At 47.0% G+C, this 21,779-nt stretch overlaps 1 protein-coding gene across 1 annotated transcript in view; it reads right to left on the bottom strand.

Moving 5' to 3' along the window:
- The window catches only part of LOC146194269 (polyamine-transporting ATPase 13A3-like), an 813,351-nt gene that overhangs the window by 10,291 nt on the left and 781,281 nt on the right, over positions 1-21,779 (bottom strand). Inside the window, exon 32 of the mRNA XM_084596520.1 lies at positions 4,680-4,772. Coding sequence (XP_084452646.1) covers positions 4,680-4,772 — 93 coding nt within the window. The remainder of the gene's footprint in view (positions 1-4,679; positions 4,773-21,779) is intronic.

The raw sequence follows: 21,779 nt of genomic DNA, 5'->3' as shown, positions 1-21,779 counted from the left end.
CTCGGCCGGTCGTCCCAGCAGTAAGCTGTTTCGTAATTTTCATCACATATGTATTCTTGCTGTCCTAAAATATTTGTAAAAGTCTGTAGTCTTATTGAATGTGTTCTTTGGAGTAAAACAAGCTAGTATAACACTCTATATGCTTCCTTTGCCGCTTGTTTGTCATCGGCCTGCTGCAAATGGCGCCTTTTTTCATTCCCATCTTCAGTCACAAATTCCCCCAGGTTTTGGGTATGGCTGGATTGAGGAAGAATGATGCCTTTTGTAAAGTTTTCGCCTCCAAGGAAACTTGTCACTATAGCCGAACCACCACAGTGTTATAAACATAGGAGGATAAGGAGCCAAAGCCGGAAGCCGCCGGGTTATCACCTGCGATGTCGTCGGCAATAGTGTGTAGCTTGTTTTCTTTCGCTTCCCCTACCGTTTGAGAACTGCTTTTCATGTAGAGCATTCTTGTGACTTAATCTTGAATTTTAAAGGATCCTACTAATGAGCCAGTGTAGCGCACATGACAGTAAGTTGGGCTTCAGGAGAATGTTGAATTCGGAAAAGCACAACTGGACAGAACCTGTTAAGGATATGTTCAGCTTCACAAAACGCCGTTCCTTTTGAAAAACTGCAGCCAGTTTAAGCAAGTTGGAAAAATGAAAAGTATGTTAACGAGCCTATCAGTTTCTGCTTGTTCCGCTCTCAGTTCGGTGTTAGGATGTCATGGTCAGGATTAAAGTAGAGAAATCGATGACTAAGGGATCGTAGTGGTAGCGCGCTACATACGTTTGGGGGCACACGTTTCCACGGACGGAAAACAGACATCTTTAACGGCGAATACGAAGAAATAAAATGCAAAACGCGAGACTTGAATACGTGGGGTGCAGCGATAACTGTCAAGTTTCGTAAGAGCGATTTGTCTGTTCGAATGCACTCCGACAGATTGTTTTCTGTGAAATTGAAAGGTTAAGTATTGTTACATTTTTTGGCTACCACTTGAAGTTGTTTTTTAGCACTCAAAGGTAGCTTCGAAATCACATTACATACTTTATACCAGTGTTTTTCAAAGATGCCAACGGTGAACGAACCGGTATCGCTCAAAACGAAAGTGTATAACAGTTGCATATCTTACCGGTACTCAGCTATGCGGCTGAAACGTGGAGGCTAACGAAGCGAATTTTACTTAAGCCGAGGAGTACACAGATAGCTGTGGAACGGAGAATGGTAGGTGTAAAGTTACGAGATAGGAAGCGCGCATAATGGGTCAGAGAAGTGACTCGAGTTAACGACATTCTAAGGAGGGCATTGAAATTTCGAAGCGAGCATAACCGATGGTCGCGTAAGGTAACCAATTGGATTCCAAGGGCAGAAAAGCGTAGCAGAGGAAGGCAGAGTGTTACGTGGGTGTATGAGGTTAAGAAGTTAGCAAGTATCAAGTGGGTGCAGCTAACACAGGACCTCGTTAGATGGATTAATATGGGAGAGGCCTTAGCCTTGCAGTGGGCATAATTCGGCTAATAATGATAAAGATGACCTGTTCTGTATCGAGGCAGTGAATTATTCTAGCTTTCCTCTCAACGCTAATTCGATGACGAACTTCTTCCTTATTAACATGTTTTTACTTTCCTTTTCTTGGTCACTGACACTGTTTCTTCTTTGTATGTATATTCCGCCATAAAAAGTGAATATAGCCTTGTGCTGGAGTGCGGCTGTGCAGTGAGCAATACACACGTGTGTGATGTATTATACCTGAACATTTTGGGTACTGAAATTCTGCATTCTTCAAAAAATGTGCCTCTAACATTTATGGATTTCAAGTATTCATGAACGCTGTTCAAAAATGTTTTTTGTAAGAGGCTAAGACCTTTGGCAAGTCCTTGATCCGAATCTCTCGCTGTGGGAAAAATAAAGATCAGTCAATCAACCAATAAAACAAAATGGTGAGAGAATTGTCTATTGAATCCGCAGGGGTGGCGCAGTGGTTAGGGCGCTCGACTACTGTTCTCAAGAATAAGGGATCGAATCCCGCGGTCTCGGCAGCCACTTTTCTGTGGAGGTGATACGTTAGGCGCCCGTGTGCTGTGCGATGTCAGTGCACGTTAAAAAACCCGAAGTGGTCGAAATTTCCGAATTCCTTCACTACGGCGTCTCTCATAGCTCGAGTCGTTTTGAGATGTTAAACCCCACATACCAAACCAACCAGAAGTGTCTATTGGCTGAGTTGTTGTGAGAGAATGATCTGAAAGAGTACGTTTCGGCGGGAACGGGCCAGGATCTATGTGCTGGAGTGAGAGCGCGGTGCTTCTTGCTAGTCTAGGCAGACGGCTCGGCACCACAAGTTACAGGAAGATTAAGTCGAATGAACGTATTTAGGAGTGACCATTTGAAGTCTCGGCAAAGAGTGAGCTGAGGTCAGTGTTATGTAATCCAGATTCATTTTATTTCACATAATAAATTGATTCAGCGTTTAAGGGAAGCATCAGACGAGCTTACTAACCTACACATGAACGGTGCTCGGCCCTGTAACAGTCAGTATACCTCAATCGACAGTGTACTTCCCTAATTTACTAATTGCGAAAGACAGTCGATAAAGTTCTTGATACCGGCTGCATTGAATTCAAATGAATGGCGGCAGGAAAATAGTGATTTCAAGAAAATACCTTGTGGAGGATTTTTCTGACATATAAAATGAATAATATTAGTTTTTTCTCTTGAATATTTATTTTTCTGCATTTCGGCGTGCTTCCTTTCGCTATCTGTGCTATCTCAGAAATAATGTTGTAGTTAGTTTTCGTCCTCATGAACTCTGCAAATTCTGAGTGGCGGCATGCTCCGGGTCATATATCATTTTTGCTTCTCTCAGCTTTTCTGCTTGTTCACCTGTTGAATTGCTTCCACTTTTAATTTTATTCTAGCGGTGAAAATTGTTCATATGTTTTATATTTTTTTACTTAAGCATGAATTCATTCATGATCCCTCAATATGTATAATGAATTATTAAATATATGCTCTATGCTGCATGTTACCCTGTAGAAGGCTCAGTCTAGCTTCTTGATATTCGCAAGGGGGACTTATTCTCAATGAGAGAAAAACAGATCGTTTTCATTAGAATTGTACTGCATTTTCACCTCTTCATTCGGCCTCACGTATTATGCATGTTAAAAACAAAACTTTTCTCTGTCTTCATTTTTTGTTTACTGTCGGTACTGTTATTTACTTATTGTGGTATGTCGCAATATTGCATAATGTTCGCAATTTATTTTGCAGCTTTTCACTATTGTATATCTCTTTATTACTCTGTGCCATTGCGTTTATTTTAGAAGCCTTGCAGGCTTAGAAGCTGGTGCCAAGCGAAATTGGGCTGCTGCTTTTTTAAGCTACAGCTTTTTTTGGGACTCCGCTTTATGTAACCTTACAAGGCAGGAAAATGAATTTGAATCTACAAAAAGAAATATCCATCTCGAAAAGCACGCTTGTATAAGCAGTTTCTTAGCAGCGGTTGCGCACGAAGACAACAATGTTTAGACTTGACCGATGTCAGCAGGGTGCTGACTACTTTTATGTATAAACTTTTTCTGGCGGTAACCTGCTTTAAACAGCAGCTGTCGCCTTGGTCAGGTCTGCAGCGCGATAAGAAAGAAATAAAAGAGAAAAAACATTTTTGAGCTCCAAGCATCCCTCGAAACTGCCACGAGCCTGCCAATTTGTCTAGCGCGTGACGCGCTATCGGCTACCGAACCCCTAATTTAATCAAAAGTGGCTACGTGAAAGCGCTTCACAACCAACTGTGATGGCGCATGGTGGACGTAAGCTGGCTATATGAGGTAAATTTCCCGTAGCAGGAAACGAATAAAGGCTTCAAATCCTTGGCTAACGCGAGAATTACTAAATAAGCATAAAATTGTCTTGCTAGAAAAGTTTGAAAGATGTGCGCAATTTATACAAATTAAGGTGTGTCGAAATCAGCTTCCATTAAGACTACGTCCAGCAAGGAACGCATATTTGGCAGACTTACTGACAGCCGCAGTTCTGTTGTACTTAGGCGAAACACACTGTTGCTTGCTGGCAGTAAAGACAATATGCCCGATACGCTTATACATGCTGTGAATAGATTTGTCGGGGAGGCGACCGATGCCTGTGGCAAAACCGATACACGTGAGGCGGAACACTTTCTTTCATAGAGTTCGTAATAAGTGGTTTGCTGTCTCTCTGGAACGTCCCTCGGTATCAAGGTCATAAATATGACGCCTCGTCGAGGCGGCGACGAATACCGAGCTCGTTGAAAACTGTCCGTGGAAGGCACTCACGCCTGCTTAATACCATAGCGGTACCCTGCCGCGGTGGCTCAGTGGCTACTACGAGCGGCAGAGGCTGTACGATAAACGGCACCCATTCCGATTGCTTCTGCCACTCGGGGGAATCTCACGCAAGGAGACAAAAAGTGTCTCAGAACATTATTGAAGCGTCCACCTTATTATTGTACTAAAACAGTTAGTTGGTAAATATTGATTTCAAGGCAGCAGCGCGTACGGACGATAGACGAGAAAAGTACAGACAACAAGGCGCTGTCTTTTTCTCGTCCTTGCGCGCTGCTCTGTTGATATGAATCGTATTATTGTTGAGTTATGCAGCAGCACAGGAAACGGCACCGAAGAAACAGACAAGGACAGTGAGAGGGAAGGTGCGCTCACCTGGATGAGATGGGCCAGTGCCCAGTGCATGAAGGAAACCAAGATGATGGAAACCCGCAGCAGCAGTTTCTCCCGACGCTGCCATTGCACCAGCTGCATGCAAAGGTTGTTTTGAAATATCAAGCTATGACAGCACTCCAAGTACAAACCCTCGGGCCGCTTTCTTTGGTCTAGGTGACCTTGAAGCACTGCAAAGGTCAAGCTCTGCCTGTCTAGCAACCCATCCCGCCCTGTACGTGTGTTACAGTTTCACAGGGAAAGCCTTTGGGACTAGTTCTGTTCTATTGTTTATTTCGCAGAACCTCTCCGATGATACAGGGCAGCAGACCGTTTTTTTGGTGCCGGATTTGAGGTCCGTAGCTACCCTGGTTGCGCCTCTTGACAGCTGGCGCCAGAGGTTGAGAGTTGACTGCTGTGTGGTGCGGACGCGGGTTTCATCGCTCCTCTAATTTCACGTGGCTTGTGGAAACGGACGACTGGAGACAGCGGCAGCTTCCGAAAACGTCAAATAGATTGGTTTTATCTTTAATAATTTTATTTATGTTTCAGCTAGTTAGTTTAGGTGCAGCCTAAAAAATAGATGTTAGCGCTTTGTCATAGCAGCCTGGTTTTCGTGCCGGCAACTAGGTTTTTTTGGTGTTCATTCTTTAACTATTTTGTTAGCTTGCTAGCTTTTTATTAATTATTCTGTTTTCTAGGTTACTGGCATTCAGACTTTATTTGAAAGCGTGTTGGTAGTTTTTGTGTATTTCCTTTGCAGTCTGTATATTCTGAGAACTCGCAGTAGCAATAGTTCAGTTGATATAGGCTTAAGATGTGCAACAAAAAGAAGGTTAGGTGTGCTCAGTGTGAGGCGCAGGTTAATCTCACGGAAACGCCTTTTGACTCGGTAGAGGAAGTGGAAGGCAGTTACTTTTGGCGCCAGTGTTGCGTGCTCAGTGCGCGCTGTTACGTTTCGCCACCAACAAGCGTGTCAGCTGACGCGGCCACCGCATAGCAACAGGCAGAACCGCGAGCGGATCGGCCATTTCGGCGCCGTCCATCGGCCGCCCAACGCTTCCTCCCGCGGGCAAATATCGACGTGATCCTGCCACGCGCCAAATGTGTGTGCGTGCGTGTATGTGCAAACGCTGACCAAGCCCGGAGCTCGAGGGAGAGTGCGTCGCCCTCGCCCGTCTGCGGGGGGTGGAGGAGAAGTGGTCGCGCCACCCGCAATTGAGTCATCTCGTGTCGGGACATGCAGGTCTCTCCTTTTCCCTGTGAACTGGCAAGCCTATAAAAAGCAGCGGCCGACTCTGCTGAGCCAGAGACTACTTTGACGCGTCGTGGACACGACGCTAGACACCAGCTGTGTGAGAGTGTCTGTATTCTCTCCGGGTCAGCTTCTCTGCCCGTTCCTTCATGATGTAGTAAAGGTTGTTTCTTTGGAAGGCGCCTCGTCTTTGCTGGAACCATTGATGCCATCCGCCGAGTCACGGAGCCGCCAGGCCAACGCTACCGAGGGGCCGCGAGCCGCGCGGGGCACTGGTGGCAGCGGTACGATACCCGGCGCGCGACCCAAACCTAATAACTGGCATCAGCGGTGGGCTGAGCACGCGAGCCCCAAACCTAATAGCGCCGAGACAGGTTTGAACAAGAAAGGTCGGTCTAGTGTCGCGCGTGGAAGCCTTAGAAACTGAATTAGGTTTATTTGGGGAAGAACATTATAAACTTCTGGGACAGCTTCCTCAAATGAAAAATAAATGGCCGACACTGTCCTTGGCAGCAACCAGGACGGAGATTCCAGTGCGGGTCACGTGGCTGGGACCAGCACTGGCTTGGACGGCGAAACCAAAATAGGTCAGGTGGTGCCGAACCGACACAGTTATTTTGAAGTCGCTACTGAGAAGTCGAGAAAGAAAGAAGAATGAAAATTCAAGAGAGAAGGAGACAGTTAATCCAAATCAGGAGCCAACAGTTTGGAGGGAGAGAGAGAATGTCCAGGCGCTTATCGCTGGGGATCTCTAACATGACATGAGCTGGTGCAGTCAAGATATCATGGAACATGTAAAGGTTGAAAAGCGAGTATTAGTTGGAACCTTCCCCGGGATGACAATCAGCGCAATGTTGAAAGAGACCAAAAATAGGCTGTCAGAAATTTCCGCAGAGCGCAATGTGGTAATGTAGCCGCGGGGCTGAACGATGTCCTAATAGTGACGCTGCAGGAGTGGTGGAAAGTTTAGCTCAGCGAGTTGACGATATCAGGGCGATAGTACAGCAAGCGCAGATCACTGTGTACAGTACCGGAGGTGCTAGGAACGAACGGAAAGCTTGAAAAAGACATGGTGACAGTTAACCATGACATAAGAACGTTAAGCCTGGAGAAGCGTTTCGAAGTGGTTGAGGTAAACAGGAAAGTGCATAGAGCAGGTTTTGGCAGGACCTTTCAGCGAGATGGCATCCATTTTACCAGAAGTGAGGGAGCAGAGATCGGCTGGCGCCTGACAGGCAGGGCTGTAGCTTTTTTAGAGGGTCCGCGAGGGTTCCGGGCGCAAGGATAGTTGGAAGTGAAGCAGAAGAAAGCGTAATAACGGAGGCTGAGCCCCAAAAAAAAATGGCAAAGCGGAGGTCGAGTAGGAAAAGTACAGAAAAGAAATTCAACACTAGGATCAGCTACATAAACATGCAAGGGGGTAGAAAGAGAGCGAAATGGCTAGAGATAGAACAGCAGTTGAATGATGACGAAATAGGTGTCAGCGCTCTATGCGAGACTCATCTCAGGGATCTAGAAGATCCGCCGTTTATAGGAGGTAGCGTCTGTGAAGGGTGCAACAGAACGAGAGCGAAAAAAAAAAACGATGGAGCGGTAGATATGTTGATACACAAAGGAACAAATTGGCAAAGAATAACATCATCTTGCAAAGAACATGTCTGGGTATCAGGAAAAATTACCGGCATAAGGACATGGCTAGGGATAGCTTATTTAGGAGCAGGACACCGATGCAGGCAGGAAAACAAGGATCTCGTTGAATGTCTCAGTGACGATATGAGCTAGGTTGGAGACGGGACCCATGTTACCCAGAAATGTGGCGCAACAAAAGCAATCACTTGAGAAGAAAACACAAGACAGGCGCATGCTACCAACTGTAATATGGAACTGAACACGCACGTCCTCTTCATCACTCCGCTACAGGATCCTTTTCTACACACAAGTACATTCACTTCACACACCTCTTCTTTGCCAAGCAGATGGTAGCACATTCCTCCCCGTAGAACACAAACATCGTCCAAGCAAGACAGTCACAAAGTCCACTACATAGACACACACTAGCAAAAACCACCACATATGTGCAGTCAGACATGTCAAACCAAAGCACGTCCCTTGTGCAGTAGGAGAGGTCCATCCAAAGCCCCTCTATCCACCCTTACATAGCTACAAAAACTCTGTTGTTTGGCCACTAAACGCCACATATCCTATAGCTTTTTCCATCAACTCACGCAGGGTGTATTGCATAACATATAGCACGAAACCAGTGTTTAAAAATCTGAATTTGACTCTAAAACTCTGAACTGAAAATTTGGCACACGCTCTTAACATGACCAACAAACACCTTGGTGACACCAAAACCACTCACTTCTGCAGGAGCGAGTTCCTACGTTAACAAAAAGGACTGCATCTTGCGCAGCATGTCAAAGAAGCGATGCAAGCAATGAGCACATGTAAAACACAAAACGCGGCAACAATACAAGAAAGGTATCTTAGAATAACAGCTTTAGGGCCGAGATTAAACTAAAATCTTTCCATTACTCAGGAATATTCCTCAATAAAAGTAAATTCTTTCCTGCGTAAACACAGCGAGGCTTCACTAAAACATATATCTTCATTCTTCAGAATCCAGAACGCCTCTAAAATTTCGCGGTCAGTCTTGTCCCGACTTTTCTCTAAAATATTAAGCCTTTAAACAATGGCTCACACTTGCACTTCTAGACAGTGCAAGGGGGAATTTGACCCCTTCCTATTTTCTATGGGCTTCTCATGTTCCCTTATTCTATCATTGATACATCTTCAAGTCTGCCCTATATATTCTTTACCTCACGTCAGTGGAAGCTCGTAAATCACTTCCACCACACAGGGATACAACTCTTTACATGCTACTTATCACATTGTGCTTTCGTTTTGCTCCTTATTATTGCACACAAATCACTGTTTTTTTTGTTTTTTTTTTTTGCCGCAGAAAACACAACCGACACCTCATACCGGCCAGCTACCTTTTTCAGGCAGTGCGCCACTCATTGAATATGAGGTATTACTTGTGGGCGTTTATTTCTCAATTTAGCCGCAATCCTTCTGTTTCCTTTCGTTTTCTGAAGCAGAGTCTCTGTCACCCCACAAATAACCGTAATCGGCCACCTCAAATAAATATTCGGCCACCTGAAGCCTTCGTATTTCGTTATTGAAGCTATCCTCATTCATACGTTCACATGACTTTAATAGGGCTGACTCGAAGCAAAGAGAAGCTATCGCTCTTTTAACAGTTTTTGAATGGCTGACTCATATGGAAGTAGCTCTTTTTTAGCCCTGAAAAAATACTTCCAACACGCCTCCCTATCACAAATTTTAAATCTAAATCTAGAAACTGCAACTTTATATCCACAGGTAGCTCATGGATAAAACTAAGTCTCTTTCCTTGTAGCCTAAAAATAAAAAGGACGCTTTCCACACTTCGAATCATGCAGAGCCCTTATCCAAAATCACTAAAAATCATCACCATACCTAAAACTTTTAAAACCTGAACCATTAAGAGACGGATAAATTTGAAATTTTATTCCACAACAAAAATATGCTGCGAGGAGGACAGGAAAACCTTGTGTGAACCGCTTCAAAAGCCCTGACCCTCTAGCACACGGGGTAGGACAGAAGCGTGCGGCAAGAGAACACAGTCGGATATGACAACATCGTTAAAAAAAAGTGAGTATAAAACAGGCAAGAAGGACAAGAAAATCATATAACAACATTATACAAACAATAAACGCAGCCCTTTTGGTGATGTATCTGATATCAATGTTAGCATCCTTTATCATGTAATTCAGAAGTGTAGGCAAATTAATTTTAACATTTGATTTCCATAATTGGTTCTACAATTTGGAACATACCACACCTCAGGTAGCGCACATTATAAGCAGATATGTTTTTCTCTAGCCATGCTAGGGTAGTGATGGCATCATTATCTTTTATTAAACTGAGTTTACATAAACGGCATAGTCTGTGATCTTTCATCGATGTAACTTGTATATTGTAGTACTTCTTAAATAGGCCTGCTGTGTGAAAGCGATATGGAACTTTACAGGCGAGGCGTAAAGCCCTTTCCTGCAAAACAGTGAGTTTGCTTATATTTTCGACTGTTGTTGTTTCCCCATACAGAAAACGCATAATTTCATAAAGAGGAAAATAAAGAATTATATATGAGCATGTTTACAGGTATATTAAAATTGTAGCAGTACCGGCGCATAATGCCAGCTGTCTTAGATAGCTTACCGACAATATAGCTTACATGATCATCCCATGTCATGTTTTCCGAGAAATACACGCCCAGTGATTTAAAGCACTTTACCACTGCAATTTCAGTGTTATGTAAGAAAACGGAAGGTCTCTCGACATGTGTGTGTCGCGGGTGAAATAAAATCGCCTTCGTTTTATTAATGTTTAGCTTTAAGCAGTTAATTTTAGCCCAGACATTAATCTCGGACAACGTTGTATTCGCTGGGATACCTAGATCAACGCACGATTTGCCTGAGAAGGATAAACTTGTGTCGTCAGCATAGATTATGTAATGTGCTGTTGCATCAACGCGAACTATCTCGTTAATATAAGCATGTGTAATAGGGCATTTATTGACGCTCAGAAATGAAATGGTCCCAGGATGCTTCCCTGTGGGACATCTCTTTTAATTGACTTTATTGTGGAGTGTTTTCCTTCAGTGACGACAAATTGAGTACGGTAATGTAAGTAAGACGTAATTAATTGATGCGAAATGCCTCTTATGCCATAGTGTTCGAGTGTCTGAAGGAGAATTTCATGATTAATGAGATCAAATGCTTTGCAAAAATCCAGAAACAGCCCAAGTACCATATTTTTACATTCAAAGTTTTCGAGAATGAACTCCTTTTGGGCCAGCAGTGCGAGTTCCGTAGACTTGTTCCTGCGGAAGCCAAACTGAGCAGATGTTATTAAGTTGTAGCGTTCAGTGAAAGAGGTAAGGCGTTTCAAAATTATTTTCTCTAAACCTTTGGAGAATACAGGTAAAACAGATATGGGGCGGTATTTTGACATGTCATTTCTATTTCCCTTCCTAAACACAACTGTCACTTTTGCTCGCTGCATTTTTTGAGGAAAGCATCCTGCGGACAAACACATATTAAAAATGTGGGCAAGACAAGGTGCTAATATATCAATGGCAAATTTTACAGGTTTCACTTGAATATCGTCCGCGTCAGCAGCTCTACTATTGCTTAGGGTTAAAAATGTCGCTACAAGCTCACTCTTTGAGAATGGCTCTAGAAATATAGTTGGATTACTTCGGTGCTTCATATATCTTAAATCAGGGTTTCTGCTGGTAGCATCGCCAACTGATAAAAAGAAATCATTAAATGCGTCAGCTAACCTAGTGCCTTGAAGTTCTATCCCATCTTTTACGATTGTGGTTACCGCTTCTGAATCATTACTAAATACAGCGTTGAGTGCCTTCCAAACGTTGTTTGTGCGTCCTTGTGTTGCTTCGAAGAGGTTAGAGTAATATTGCTTTTTGGCATTAGGAAGGTTTTTTGTGACTGAATTCCTGTACTTCTTGAACACTTTGAGGGCTTCAAGGGACTTGAATCTTTGAAGCTTGAAGCTTGAAGATATATAAATGCTTTGAACAACTGGTCCCGTTTTTTAATAAGCTTAAGACACTCTTTATCCACCCAAGGCTTCCTACTTTTCTTACAAATTTTAAACTTGTTCATAAATATCTAGCACGCAATGTTAGGATCGCTCACTGCGAAAAGATCGTTCCAGTTTTCTCTGCTTAAGCATTCTGTAAAAGCGGAGAGCGTATCAGGAGTAATGCGTCTTTATAAAAATTCTGAGCGCATACGTGTATGCGTGTTAATTACTTGACTGACAAACATAAATATAGGCAAGTGGTCGCTGATATCGTAAATCAAAGTGCCGGCTCTAACAAGGGAAGGATCAATATTGGTGACAAACAGATCTAAAGTGTTGTTGATTGTGCAGTTATTCGCGTAGGAGACGTTATAAAGCTTTGACAGGAGTGAGAGCTTAATAATGATTCTAGTTCTAATTTAACCCTGTAATTCTGTGACATGTCCTCGTTTACATCACCACCCAGAATTAATGTATATTTTCTTTCACTGACAAATTCTAAGAAAGAGTCTAAAAAAGACAAGAACAGACGAACGTCATTTGAAGGAGGGCGATAACAAACACAAAAAACAGAAGTACCACATGTAGATGTCAACTGCTCTGTCAACTGAAAATAAAAAGACGTTACGTAAGACTGGGGCAACGCATGACCCAATACAAATGCCCCTTCTCTGCACATACGTACATATCTGTCCCAAGCGACACAACAGTGGACTTAAGGTAAAACGCAAGTAGGGAAAGAAAATTGTCGACATTAACACCAGAAGAGGTCTGAAAAGCTACAGTGCCATTACATTCAATACATTTCCGCACCGATTCAAACAATTCTAAATGCGGAACCGATAACAACAAATCCTCTACATCAACAGAAAAAAAGTCCCCGAGATTAGTTTGATCTTTTACAAATGGATCACTTGAAAAGAATTCTTATTAGTAAAGGGATCATCAAACTCCAAACCTTTGAAATGTTTAAGAAGATACCGGCTTATCTGCGGTTACCACGCATCCCGTTCACTCACAATACATCTGAAAGGCGAGCCCGGTTTATGAGTCTTAACGATGAAAGACACACTCAAGCAGGCCTTCTTGCATTCACTTATCCCCTTTGCCAACCTGGTGAGCTGCAGATCAGTAAATAACGCAACAACTTTTGATTTGCTAACTTTCTTCTTCACTTTCACAAAAAGTTTCCTAATTGCCAGTGTCGCCTTCTCTTCAAAGAGTCCAGCCGGAACCATAGCAAAACCCTCTTTTTTGTTCGTTTGAAGTAAACGAAGATTATTCCGCTCAAAAAACGTCACCACTTCTGTAGTACATTTCTTCGGTACCAGGTCTTTCTTCCAAGACATCCTCATGATACCATTGAGCCCATATTATTCTAGTGGGGGGGCATGAACGGCCATATCGACGATCTGGATGGGTACACTAATTGTACGGGAAGCTAATGCTAGATTTCTGCGACACAACCTAGTTATTGTAAATAGAGAAATAAAATGTGAGGGACAAATCACGTGAGAATTCAGTAACAGACAGATGACCATTGACTACTGTCTAATGTCGTAGGGAATTTATTGCAAGCTCGCAAAAAAGGAAGTAGACGAAGAAGGGGAGTGTAGTACGGGAAGTGATAAAAGCCCCATGGAACAATGGAAGACCGAGATTATGAACAGGTAGAACTACTCATAAGGAGAAAAATTATGGACGTTAAAATAGCAAACCGCTGGAATAGAAAAAGGAAGCGACGGAGCTGGTGGAATAAAGAAATGAGGGAAGTCATTGAACAACGACGGGCAGCTTCAAGGGAACACCGAGAGGCAAAGAAACCACAGGTATCTCAGGAGGAAATAGACCAAAAATGGAAATCGTATCGACAAAATAAACTTGATGTACAGGCCCTCGTCTAAAGTAAAATAAAGCATTCCACCGATCACTGGATAGATGAAATACACGATGCCACTAGAGGCGGACCAAGAAAAATCTGGAACCATATAAGCTGGCTAGGTGAAAAGATTCAAACAAAGGAGGAGCGGATTCAAGATAACGAGGGAAATTGTTTAAAGGGAGACAACGCAATGAACTACATTACATTAGATATAGTCGAATCATTGAAGAGCGACGATAGGGTAATCTTCGCAAATCAGGAAGCAAGACTAGACAACCAAATACAAATAAGCTTAGAACTGACCAATATAAACTGGAAAAAGGCAGAAAAAAATGTTCCTAAATGCACATCTACAGGAATAGATGAATTTCCGATGAAGCTGATTAATGAACTTGGTACAAGAAGTAAGGAAACGTTGTTAAAATCTTTGTAAAAGGTCATAGCGAATAAACATATCGCGAATAGCTGGCGGCAAAGTAAACTGAATTTGATTTATAAAAGCAAAGGAGATAGCATATACATAAATACTGCAGGCCGATTAACATAACATTTTTTATATACAGGTTGGCCATGCAAGTGGTGAAATTAAAGATGCGAGCATGGGTGGAAAGTAAGATGATTGGAGAACTTCAGAATTGTAGGTGCTTAGATGATAGCCTGTTCGTGCTGTGGAGCCCCACAGCCCCTGTATTGTTTCAAACCGCGTGCGCTTTTTCCTGTTTGTGTTGGCGTTTGCCGGGGTGGCGCGAGTACGCATGAGCGAGCTGCCTGGAGCGGGGGCGGCATGTTACCGGCATGAAACCGGGGGTTGATAAGCGCGTCGGAAGCAAGCCTTGGGGCTTTTTCGCCAGGCGTTGGCCAGCGAAGGGCAGCCAGTGAGAGTCACAGGCCGGCGGGATGTACACGGATGACGGAGCGGGACCCTGCCAGACGAAGAGGGAAGAAGCGAAGCAGTGCCTACAGAATGGCTTAGGAATATGAGCGCGAGTTTTTGCCACGCGAGAAGCAATGTTTTTTTGCACCGCCGTTAACGCTTTAGCCCTATTACACGTCCTATTCGCGCCGCAGTGTGTTTTGTGTTGACGCGGTAAGCCGTGACCCTTGTTCAGTTTTATTCTTGATACTCCATTGTCGCGCACTTCGACGGCATGTTTCCAGCGCAGTTTTGTCTACTTTTGTTTCTTTTTTATTTAATGCTTTTCTGTTGATCCGGAATAAACTGGTGTTTTCTCAAGGAAGACTTGGTTGTTTACTCGTCGGGCGAGACCATCGCTCGCGGACCTGTATTCTAGAAGGCGGACCCTTCATTTGGCGCCCAACGTGATTTCCGCTCGAGCTTTGGCTTGCCCCGCGAGTGTCGCAATTTGAGGTTCATGCAGTTTCGTGTGTAGCGATGCCAGACTTACCGGGGGCAAGCGCCCAGTTGACAGAGACAGTTCGGCCTCCCACACAAGCGGGTTCCGGGCATGAGCAATCAGAAGACATAAAAAGCGAACCGTCGGACATTTGTAGCGGAATTGTTGGCCTACTGTTCGTGCTACTTGAATCAAAGGCTCATTTCAGAGAAGTGGTTGGAAGCGAGGCAGTTTCGTTAACGCCCACTTCCTTGTATCGCGATAATCAGCTGCAGCTGAATTTGGCCATGCCAAGGTTTGAAGGATATGCCGACAAAAAATGTGTTTGCGCTTTTCTTTACGAAATCGACGATTATCAGAATGCAATGGCAATTTCGGACAGCGCTCTGGTCACGCGTGTGCTTCCTGTAGCTTTGGTAGGTTCCGCAGCAACCTGAAGGCGTAGGCAGCGGCCGTTAGCAACAAAGCAGGATTTTATAGACAGTTTTCGAGAAGAGTTTTTGCCATCTGACTATGTCATCCGTATGAAAGACGAGCTTTGCACCAAGACGCAAGGGGAAACGAGGGTTCGCTCGAGTTTTTGCGCAGTTTTCAAGAGCTGCATGAGCGGACAGATCCTGCAGTCCCAGAGCCAGAGAAGGTGGCTCATACCATACATCGGTGCCATCCAAGATACCAGCCACATCTCCGGCGTCGCCAGTTCGCGGACTTCGATGACATGGCTAGAGAAGCATCCCGCATCGAGGGAGCTTTCCTTGCCGAGCTCCATTACAAGCCACCTCCCCTGGCGGAGACTTGTCTTGAGCCGTCCTGTGTGTGGCCTGGATCATCGGCAGCCCGCAGCCTGGTGACCCGGGCTGCCGTATGGGGGCTGGCGACTTGCAAGAGGTCACAGGCCCTGATGCGCCTCAAGTGATGAGCCGATTGCATGGGGTGCCAGGTCAGATAGGCGCCCTGTGTTTTCTTGCCATACGCAGGTGCTGGGACCCCTTGTGTGGCAGTACCTGGGCCATCGAACCTCAGAACGCGAAAATCACGGACACCACCTGCAGCAGCTGCCGTTTACCATGCACCATCGTGAGCAATGGTGTCACCTTCGGGTGCAGTGATGCCGCCTTCGTGTGCAACGTTGGTGTCGCCACCGGGTGTAACGTGGGATTCACCTTCGGGTGCAATAACGTCACCACCGGGTGCCATAATGTCGCCTTCGGGTGCAACATGGGTGTCGCCACCGAGTGCAATGTGGGATTCACCTTTGGGTACAATAATGTCACCACCGGGTGCCATAATGTCACATTCGGGTGCAACGTGGGTGCCGCCACCGGGTTAAACATGAGATTCACCTTCGGGTGCAATAATGTCGCCATCGGGTGAGACATGGGTGTCACCTTCGGGTGCATTGGTGTCACCCCCGGACGCAACTTGTTTTCCGATTCGCAGATTCAGGACACCGCAGGGCAGGGTGTTTTGGTCGCGCCATCCGGCTGCCAGGCCACACAGACGCGGCCAACCACCGGAAAGTTGACCCAGTCGCTATCCCTCCTGCCCGAATCAACACAGGTGCTATCGTCACAGGTACCATTGTCACTACCTGCTGTGCCCGAGTCAGACCCCGAGAAACCTTATGACCGCACGGTGAGTGCAGTGCCGTCAACCTCCTCCTTTCATCAAAACCAACTAGAAGACCCCGCTAGTCGCGATCAAAACAGCCGGACTTGAACTTCCAGCCCTTTCAGACACAGCGTCTACGGTTTCAAAACAGAAGCTTGGGCACGTTGGTAATCCATTGTGTAGAACAGCATATCTTACGTTTTCTGGTGTATAGTTTATTTGTTCTTGTTTCTTTTATTGTGTGAACGTGTTAATATATATGGCTGCAGGCATGCAGTAAACTTGTCAGTTGAAAGTGTGGGAATTCAACATTTCCCTCGCCCGCACGACGCGGCGAACCTCTCTCTCTCTCTCTCTCTCGGGGAGCCCTCATCTTTCCCCTTCTGGCCTCCTTCCTCCAGTGCTTTGGCGGAGAGTGCGGAGGTGAGAGAACGGCCCCTCCTTCCGCCTCCCCTCTCATCTTGGCGGACAGCAGCTTCACCCGGAGATACGACGCTGCGACACCGTAGCGCGCGGATGCTGCTATGACACCGAGGAAGAACATTGGGCCTTCCCAATAAACAGCTTGGCCCGCTGGCTATGTTTGCCTCGGTGTGACGTTCTTCACGGCCAATGCTGTAGTCAGAGCTGGCGGTGTGGCCTCGGTTCTCAGAGCGGAGCCGCAGCCCCGTGAGAATCCCCACAAAATGGCGCACCAACGTTGGGCCCCACTGGCAGTCCATTTGGGGAGGCTAGCTCACGAACAATTGTGGAATTCCGCGCAGTAAGTTGTCCGAAGTCGGCTGGGAGATCCTGGCCGATATGCGAAGCCTAGCCCAATGGCAGGGGCTTCCAACCGCTATAGCGATAAGCCTCAAGTTAATTCGTAGGTGTGGTCCGCCGAACGAGTCATTCTCAAGGAGATCCTGAGCTACTCGTCAAGCTACTGCCAGTTGCCTACGCTACCCCCATACACCCGCTCGGGAAAGCCGGCCCGTTGTCCAGCTCACGATAAGTGCCCATTTGCCTACCTCCGCCCAGAACCGCCAATGCGGTAAGTCCGTTTTGCCCGTCGGCTCAAAACCGCGCTGTCTGTACAGCGAAGAATGCGGGTGAGAGCGCTGCCGAAGCGCGCCGAGCACAGGTTCAAAGTTCACCGGCTCAGGAGAATCGAGAGCCAAGTTTACTGGAGCGGCATCGCATGGATATGCGGTGAGGTCACTCGCATTCGGCAGGTCAGTTCACGAGTAGCCAAATGCCGTTTGGAAAGGGAGCGTGAATTATAGTCGCCTGTGCGATGTCACTAGGAGCCGTAGTACACCAAATTTACGGAAGGAGGTCGCAGCGGGGAGCGCCCTATTGCGCAAACTTCCAAAGCACGTGCATCTCGTAAGAGTGGGGACACCCACTTGAGCTTGCGTTCAGCAGTTAAGAGCTGTCAGGGGTTAGTATGAAGGCTCATATTTTTTTATTTTGTCGTAAGAGGGTCGCTAGTGTTATTGAAGAGACAGAACGCCGCGACGATGCAGGCCAAATTGCACTGTGAAGCCACTTGTACTGTGTTTGGCGTTAGTTAACTCTAGTGTAGCTGGTATTGCTACGAGTGAGTTGGAGACTTCCTGCTGATCTATGATTAGGCTTTGATACATACGTGCTAGGCAATAACGCCTCAGTTGAGGGCAGAAAAGCCGTTATTCGCAAAGGAGCGAGCGCCGATATCGGAATATAGAGAAGCTCTAGGGTGAATATGCGCAATAGCATAACGACCGGAATGTGCACTGGCACGCCATTTCCTTAGCTCTGCGCATGAACGCGAAGGTCGAGACAAATGTCGACGACTACGCAATGTTATTGCGCGAAATTACGGTCAATGCCAGTGGAAAGGCGAACCGCTGCCGCGGTAAGAACATTGCAAGTGCGATGGCTAGCTATGCTTACGCACTCAGCGACGTGACCTCGAGATCGCGACGAGTCGTGCGCCCAGATGGGTGGGACTGTTAGAGGCTGCTGAGATTGTTTCGCGGATGCAAGCTGAAAGGCCCGAGGTCGGGCGGAATCGGCGGACCCATGCCAATAGTACTTCCTTTGAAAGTACCTGTAGAAGCGGACCCTGCATGCGCATAACAGCGCGTAGGCAAGCGATCCCGAGAGCGGTCTCTACGGGCACCGCTGCAAAACCCGAATCCAGCGCACTCGCTGCGACAACGGGAAAAATGCCGCGCAAGTGCAATCACTCAAGCAGCGGCTCTGTAGCACACACAGCCGGCTGAAATCGCTGAAGAACTGTCAAATGCTGCGCATGTGAGACCACGTGCACAGCTACTACGTGGGCATCGCTACAACACCTTCCGTCAGCGCGATCGCTGAAAGAAGGGGGAGTGCTCCGAGCGTGGAGGTCACGCACGCAGAGCAGCGCTGGCGGCGTCGGCTGCCTGTGCAGTTTGAGCTGACGACGGACAAACGCCAGAAGCGCGAGTTCGCGCGAGCGGATATAAGGGAAGGCAGTCCTTTCCGCGATGATATAGTGCAGAAGGTAGGCGCAATCGCCTAATGTCAACCGCAGGGGCACGAGCGCTCTCGTGTGAAGTTATCCGGCACGTGTCGATACACAAGCCGGCAGTGTTCATCTACGCGAAGCCTGTGCTGAGCACGTTCAGAGGGACCTAGCCCGCCGACTGGCCTTATTTATGACACCGGCACTCCGGGCGCATGGGCCACGCTGTCTGCATTCAGGCTGCGGGGTGCGGCGAAGGTGATGCTTAGTCTACCAGCCCAATGGCTGCGCAGGCATATAGTGGTCCCCGAAAAAAAGGCTCGAATTTGAGCTAGTTCATAGAGCAGCTAGCATCCGAGCTCGAATTGGATAAGAACGCGACCCGTGTTGATATGCAGGCCGGAGTCGTTCCTGTACGCGGAGGGACGGAGCCTGATGCCCTGATTTACGACTTTCGAGGAGTCGGCGCGGTCGTAGGCGATCAGCGCACTGCGGGCGTGCCGGCGGCACGCGACCGGATGGCGTGTCAGCGGACTTCGCCCTCTCTTCATCCCCTTGACGGCAGCGGCAGGGATTTGTGCGGCATGCGGAGCCAGCCCGACGCGGGGGCGGCCGTTCCTGCTTTGGCCGCCTGTCCTGCGACATGGACCTGCTGAGGAACCAGCCATGCAGCTTCAAAGGGGAAAACGGTGCCCAGGTGAAGGTCATGATTAAGGGAGGAAGGGAGTGGAAATTCAACATTTCCCTCGCCCGCACGACGCGGCGAACGCTCTCTCTCTCTCTCTCTCTCTCTCGGGGAGCCCTCATCTTTCCCCTTCTGGCCTCTTTCCTCCGGTGCTGTGGCGGAGAGCGCGGGGGTGAGAGAACGGCCCCTCCTTCCCCCTCCCCTCTCATCCTGGCGGACAGCAGCTTCACCCGGAGAGACGACGCCGCGACGCCGTAGCGCGCGGATGATGCTATGACACCGAGGAAGAACATTGGGCGTTCCCAATAAACAGCTTGGCCCGCTGGCTATGTTTGCCTCGGTGTGACGTTCTTCACGGCCACTGCTGTGGTCAGAGCTAGCGGTGTGGCCTCGGTTCTCAGAGCGGAGCCGCAGCACGGTGAGAATCCCCACGAAAGTCAGCGATCGTCTTTTTGTCTTCCTTCGTCCCTGTCGTGTTTTCGCGCTGTTCCACACAATAGTCTACTGTGTCGTTTTTTGGCGAACACGCAAAGAATTTCTGTGAGGCAAAACATGTACAGTTGCAGAGTGTAAACACTAAACTTCGTATGGCGACGACTCATGTAGTACCCGCAAACCTCAGCAGCCCACCTAACAATTTCTATAAACGGTCGAAAGATTAGAAGCGTTTCCGGTCTATCCTGGGCTGTCATAAGTCAGGGGAGGAATCGTGATGAATCTTAGTATGGGTACCTACCGGTACGACACCCGAACAGAAACCTTTGCGTTCACGACCAAGGCCGCTGAGCCACAGTCGCAGTTGCTTGCAACAACCGGCCATTCGGCCAATGCCACAGGAAGCGGTATTCTCACTGTTTTAAATTCCTTCAGGGGGTCACCAGCGGAAAAATGCAGAATCGAGACAGTACGCAGGCATTTTGCAGCAATGTTCACGGAGGCTCCGGGGAAGGCAAACGTACTAACTCACAAGATCGACACGGGCGGTGCCCGGTCGGTCCGATTCCATCCAAGGCCCTTGAGTGTGCACAAGCGAGCAGTGCTTGATGGTGCCCTCAACGAAATGGTGGCTACCGGTGCGGTGAGATCCTCAAAAAGCGACTGGGCGTTCCCTGTTCTCGCGACTAAGAAAGATGGCACAGCACCGTTGTGTGTCCATTATCGACGTCTAAACGCTGCGACAGTGCGAGACTCTTACCATTTCCTGTCAATTGACTCAGCCATGTACTCACTTGGGTCAGCTAATTTTTCACAACTCTTGATGTAGTAGGGGTTTTCTGCAAATCCCAGTTGACTGCTGTGGCATTGAGAAAGCGGCTTTCACTTCCCATCGGGGACAGTTCGAATTTGTGCGATTGCCTTTCGGCTTCTGCAATTCCCCTGCTAATTTGCAGCGTGTAATGGATTTGGGCTGGGAGACGCTAAATTTAACTACGCTATGGCTTACATGGATGGCGTAGTAGTGTTCTCAGAAAGCTTCATAGAACATCTCCTTCATCTAACAATTGTCCTTCAATGGATGCAGAATGCGGGCATCACCATTAACCCCAGCAAGGTACTGTTGGTGACAAGCACAATCAACCTTCTTGGTTTCATTGTGGAACAGGGCACAGTTCTCCCGGATGAAGAGAAACTCAGGCCATTCTGCAGTTCTCACCACCATCCAACATAGTCTCCAGCGTTTCTTGGGCATGATGGGATTCTACCGAACCTTCATTCCGAACTGCGATGACTTAACGCGACCGCTCCATCACCTCCTCCGGAAGGAAGCCTGCTGGTCATGGACAAAAGCAGAGCACGGATCATTCCGTTTACTCTCTGCAGCCATCGCGGATACTGCACGCCTGCGGCTTCTAAACCTTAACCGGTTGTTCACAGTACAAACGGATGCAAGGGAGTACGGCATTAGTGCGATATTGCTTCAAGATCATCAAGGAAAGCTTCGCCCATTGGTGTTTGCTAGTCATAAACTAACCGGACCGGAAAAGAACTATAGTGTTACATAGAAAAAGTGTCTCGCGATTGTATTTGCACTAAAGAAATTTTACATGTATTTAGAAGGGATCGAATTCGCCATTCAGACCGACCACCAAGCCCTATTATGGCTTTCAAGGTCACAAAACCCACATAGACATTTAGCCCGCTGGTCACTTGCTCTCCAAGAGTACAATCACAGGGTGGAACAAAGAAGAG

This window comes from Amblyomma maculatum, chromosome 3 (genome assembly GCF_055883805.1).
Source record: "Amblyomma maculatum isolate TAMU_Amacu chromosome 3, ASM5588380v1, whole genome shotgun sequence".
In the NCBI taxonomy this organism is placed as follows: domain Eukaryota; kingdom Metazoa; phylum Arthropoda; class Arachnida; order Ixodida; family Ixodidae; genus Amblyomma; species Amblyomma maculatum.
The sequence above is the reverse complement of the archived record's forward strand: the minus strand, read 5'-3'. Positions and strand labels throughout refer to the sequence as shown.